The following is a 5,237-nucleotide window of genomic DNA, read 5'->3' on the forward strand; positions in this document are numbered from 1 at the left end:
CTCCAATGCCCTTTTGTGGCCTCCACAGGCACCAGGCACACATGTGGTGCACATACATACATACATTACATACATGCAGGCAAAACACTCATATACATAAAAGAAAACTTAAAAAAAATGTATGTATTGAAGGACTCACAAGATGGCTCAGAGAGTAATGACATTTGCTGCCAATCCTGACAACCTGAATTCAATCCTCAGAATCCTTATGGTACAAGGAGAGAACCAACTTCCACAAGTTGTTCTCTGACCTCCACATATGGATCATAGCACCTCATGCCCACACACATACATACACACAAAATAAATAAATGTGATAAACTGCATTTAATATACCTAACATACTGAGTACCACAGCTCAATGCAACCTGTGTTAAGTACATTCAGAGCGCTTATATAAGCAATAGCTGGGCAAAACCATTGAACCCAAATCCTATTTTATAACAAAGTATTGAATATCTCCTGTAATTTAGCAAATACTGTATTGAAAGTAGAAACAGTATACTTGCACAGTTATGCTTCTGCACCATTGTAGAGTCATATGAGCTACACCTGTAATTATAGCACTAACAGGCTAAGACAGGATGATTGTGAGCTTGAGGCCAGTCTGAACTAACTAGCGAGACCCTGTCTCAAATACACACAAAAAAGACAGACATACATACATACAGAGTTCTGAAGTTCAACTTTAAGTGGGTTTTAAGCATCTTATCTGGCTGGGGGGTGGGGGGAAAATAGCTTCCCCAAACCACATACTCTCCATGGTTCTCCTCCTGTCCCCTCTAAAGACAGCAGCATTTCTCAGGTGAGTCCAAAGCTAGGTGATTGCTTTGCCCAGGCAGTGTCTTAACTGGAAAGCAGAATAGGAGAGCAGAGAGGGGGTTGCTGGGGGTCTGCAAACCACTCTCCCTAAAGGCCTGGGGTCTCTCAAGCAGGCCTGGACCTTGGGCTCAGGAGAGCTGATTGTTACCCTGTTGTTAGCATGCATTGCAGGCCCGGGCCACTGATAAATGAGTCCCTGGACTGTGCTGTATGCTGCCCCCCAACTCTGTCAGCCCCTTGACCATCTGTAGAGCTGGCCTTCTTCAGTGCAGGAAAAAAAAGGGAACCTTTTTTTTCTTTTAAAGAAAAGAGGAAGGTGCAGTTTTGTGGGTTGGTTTGAGGGAAAGGAGCTCAACCAGGGACTGAAAAAGAGGAACCACAGACAGGCAGGACCCACCTGGAGAAGGTCACTGCTGCTGCTGGCCCAGTGAAAAGAGGATCCAGAAAAGGCAGGGGTGAGAGGATTACGGGAGTATTCCCAGTCTACCCTTACCCCCTTTCCTGAGAAAGCAAGTGTGGACCAGCAGGAATCACATTTTGAGCCCACACCACCTCCAAGAGGTTGGGGGATGAAAACCAACGAACCCCAAGGACCAAGGTGGGGAGTCCAAAGCAAGTAAAAAAGCAAGCTGTGGCCCAGGTATGGGAAATCCTGTTTTTCTAGCTCCTCCTTCCTTCTAATAAAGAGGTCAAAACTGTTTATTTCTGGCTCCTTTGGTTACCTGTCTTTAGTCAAGTAAGTGGGAGTGAATCAGGGTGCCAGAAACAGGGCCATGAGCTGCTGTGAGGTCCTAAGGCAGCTGTCCTTGGGGGTGGGACAGAACTTGAGGTATACCAAGCCTTAGACACCTTTGTGAGCCCATCACCCTAGGGTCATCTCTTCTCCCAGCAACAATGACTCACAAAACTGGGGGAGATGCAGCCTTCCCTGGCCCCTGGAAGGCACAAGTCACAAAGGCCATTGGGGCCTGCCCAGAGGAGGCATGCCACCAGACAGCTGTGCGTGGTGCTTGCATCCGCAGCCGCCCGCTGGACCGGGCCTGCATCTCCTGCTGCAATCCCAGCGCCAGAACTGGGCCTCTGGGCCCTGGGGCTAACAAGGACCTGCGCAGCGCCTTGTAGCCCATGTGTATCATCTGCTTTATAAAGGCACTAGTGCACGTGTTCAAGATCTACTTGACTGCAAACTACACCTACAACTTCTGCAGCTGGCCGGTGGACTTCCGCTGGGATGACGTCCGTGCCGCCGCGGACACCGGTACAGCAGTCACTGGGCGCTGACATGCGCGGCAGCCGCAGAGGGTGTGTGGCTGCTACAAGATGCCGCTTTGGGCGCGGATGCCCTTGCGAGGCCTCCACGCAGGGCTCGTAGCCAGACCCAGTGCCTCCTGCAGCAGATCCGAGAGCTGCCCAGTCAGCTCGCCAGTTATGCACTGGCCCACTCGCTGGGCCGCTGGCTGGTATACCCTGGTTCCATGTTCCTGATGACGCGTGCGCTGCTTCCTCTGCTTCAGCAGGGTCAAGAGCATCTCGTGGAACGCTATCGTGGGCGGCGCGCCAAGCTGGTGACCTGTGATGGCAACGAGATTGACACCATGTTCATGGACCGCCGCCAGCACCCGGGAAGCCATGGCCGTGGCCTGCGTCTAGTCATCTGCTGTGAAGGCAATGCTGGTTTCTACGAGATGGGCTGCTTGTTCGCACCGCTGGAGGCTGGCTACTCGGTGCTAGGCTGGAACCACCCCGGCTTTGGGGGCAGCTCAGGCGCACCATCCCCTCAGCATGATGCCAACGTTATGGATGTGGTGGTCAAGTATGCGCTGCACCGCCTGCACTTCCCTCCAGCACATGTAGTGATCTACGGTTGGTCCATTGGTGGCTTCACTGCCACCTGGGCCACCATGACTTACCCAGAGCTGGGTGCACTGGTGCTCGATGCCACCTTCGATGACCTCGTCCCGCTTGCGCTGAAGGTCATGCCCCACAGTCGGAAGGGGCTGGTGGTATGCACTGTGCGTGAGCACTTCAACCTCAATGTCGCAGAGCAGCTGTGCTGCTATCCAGGCCCAGTGCTGCTGCTTCGACGCACCCAGGATGACGTTGTGAGCACCTCAAGCCACCTGCCCACCATGCCATCCTGCCATGCAGAGGGCGATGTGGAGGGTAACCGCGGCAATGAACTGCTGTTGTGTCTGCTTCATCACCGATACCCGTCTGTAATGGCCCGCGATGGCTGCAGGGTAGTAACTCGCTGGCTACGTGCCAGCAGTCTGGCTCAGGAAGCTGCCTTCTATGCTCGCTACCAGGTGGATGATGAGTGGTGTCTGGCAATGCTGCATTCTTACCGTGAGCGCTGCCAGAAGGAACTGGAGGATGCTGAGGCCTGGGGGCCACATGGACCTACTTTCCCCTGGCTTGTGGGCCAAGGCCTGATCCCCAGGCGGCGCAAGCAGCTTGCACTGATCTTGGCACGCAGACACCTCAAGAACCTGGAGGCAACACACTGCAGTCCACTGGAGCCTGAGGACTTCCAGTTGCCCTGGGGACTGTAAACTGTTCATGTGGCTTATGTGTTTGGGCAGATGTACACCGTGCAGGCCTCCCATCTGTTGTCTCCCTACACCTCCACAGAAAAGCTGGCCCTGCTGGGAATCCTGACCTCGTGTCTGGGAGGGTGGACAGTATGTCTGGACTGTGCTTGCCTTCACTTTCTCTCTGCTCTTCCCTGCTTCCTTCCTTTCTCTTCCCACACTTTTGAATGCCCATGCCTAGTTCCTAAAAGGGAATGTAAAGATGAACCTGACTCGAATTTATGATAATGTCTGATGGTGTCTGGCTGTGGGGGGAAAAAGCAGTGGGGCCTCAAGAAAGTGCCCTTCACCTGGCCTGGGCTTCAGGGTGGCTCCTGGGAAGAAGACACCAGCTAATCAAGTAGTTCCTAGGAGTGAAAGCAGAACATTTCAGGTCCTCACTACAGGTCTCAGCAGTTGCTGCTATGCAGTGGCCCTCTCATTTCCACATTCCATGGAGGGGAGGGGATGACTTACAGAGGAAGTAATACTGCACCGGGTAGCCTGGGCTTTGTTTATGGCTCAAAGATACAAGAGAGAATGACAAGTTTTCAGCTCCACCATCTGTACTGCAGCCACTTCATGAGGCAGGGACTATTAGTTACTGTCATTTCTAGTCCTGTGCACAGGGGGCTGTCCAGGTTGGTTTAAGCCAGTTGGTAAATGGACAGGTAGAGGAGCCAGGTGAAGGAAAGGATAGTGGGAGGTTTCCAGGGACCAGTACCTGCAGAGGCCTGGCTGGAAAGGGGCAATTCAGCCTTGGGGGTAGGGGGTAGGGCAATTCTGAAAAAAGGGTATCAACGATTTTCCTTTCAGGAGCAAGTAAGGGCCAAAGGAAATTCTTAGACTAGTTTTAGCAGAAAGTTGCCCAGTGGTCACAACTCCCTCATTTAAAGTCAGGGAGGTGCTTGTTCATTGTAATATCGGCACATTAACATCTCAAGAACCTGGAAGCTCTGGTGTGATCTCTGGAAAATTACTTTAGCCTCAGTTTCCTTATCTGTAAACTGTAAGGGCCCTCCAGTGCTGCCCCACCAATTGCTGTGAAAAGGAAGAAAATACTGGGGTGCATACACAGGGTTCGGCCGCACCGAAGTGTGAGGGATCCGAGGGGCCTCATGCAGTGTTCAAGCCTATGGTGAACTCACTACGCAGTGCCCAGCAACCCCCAAAACGCGCTGGACTAGGCGTGTAGGAACCCAGCTGGAGGAGAGCGGCGCCTGCAGGCAACTGTATGAATCGTGCTCTCATCTTTTTCAAAGTCTCCAAAACGAGGCTGTGGATGCAATTCAATTGGTACAGTTCTTGCCTAACATGCCAGAAGCCGAGTTCTCGATCCCCAGTACCGCCTGAAAGCGGGAGTGCTGGCGTACCCCTGTAATCCTAGCTCTAGGGAGGTGGAGGGAGGAGTATCAGAAGTTCGTCATCCTTGGCTACACAGATAGTCGTCTCAAAAAAGCAAAAGACAAAAGGACTTACGGGGGGCGGAGCCTGACCCCCAAATCGCCTGACCCCCAAATCAGGGATCGGGAGACGAAAGGGTCTGAGTCTGATCTGCTGAGGTGTGCGGCTGAGGATATAGTGAGGGCCAGCTTGGGCCTTTGCAGAGCAACTGTGACACCATGCCCCTGGTTTCGACAGCTGGGGCCGTTCAACCTCGGAGTCTTGCGGGTGGAACCAACCTGGGAGGGCTCCCAGCATCGCTTCCTGCTCCGCCGCAGCCTCGACCCTCTCAAGTTAAGGATTAGTTCTAGGCGGCCAGAGAACGCTCTCATTGGACACTTCTTGAGCGAAGGCGGGGATAAAGGCGGGGCATGAGCCCGAGCGGAAGTGAGCTGGCGCGTC

The 5,237-nt window shown here is 53.1% G+C and overlaps 1 protein-coding gene across 1 annotated transcript; it reads left to right on the top strand.

Annotated features, from left to right (window-relative positions):
• Nucleotides 1–275: 275 nt before the first annotated feature.
• On the top strand, nt 276–5,137 carry Abhd16b (abhydrolase domain containing 16B). Its single transcript, XM_017800648.2, is given in 2 exon segments — nt 276–2,080; nt 2,083–5,137. Coding segments are annotated over 2 exon segments (1,425 nt in total). The 5' UTR covers nt 276–1,947; the 3' UTR covers nt 3,375–5,137.
• Nucleotides 5,138–5,237: the final 100 nt, after the last annotated feature.

Source organism: Nannospalax galili, unplaced genomic scaffold, assembly GCF_000622305.1.
Source record: "Nannospalax galili isolate Female #2095 unplaced genomic scaffold, S.galili_v1.0 scaffold160, whole genome shotgun sequence".
Taxonomy (NCBI): Eukaryota; Metazoa; Chordata; class Mammalia; order Rodentia; family Spalacidae; genus Nannospalax; species Nannospalax galili.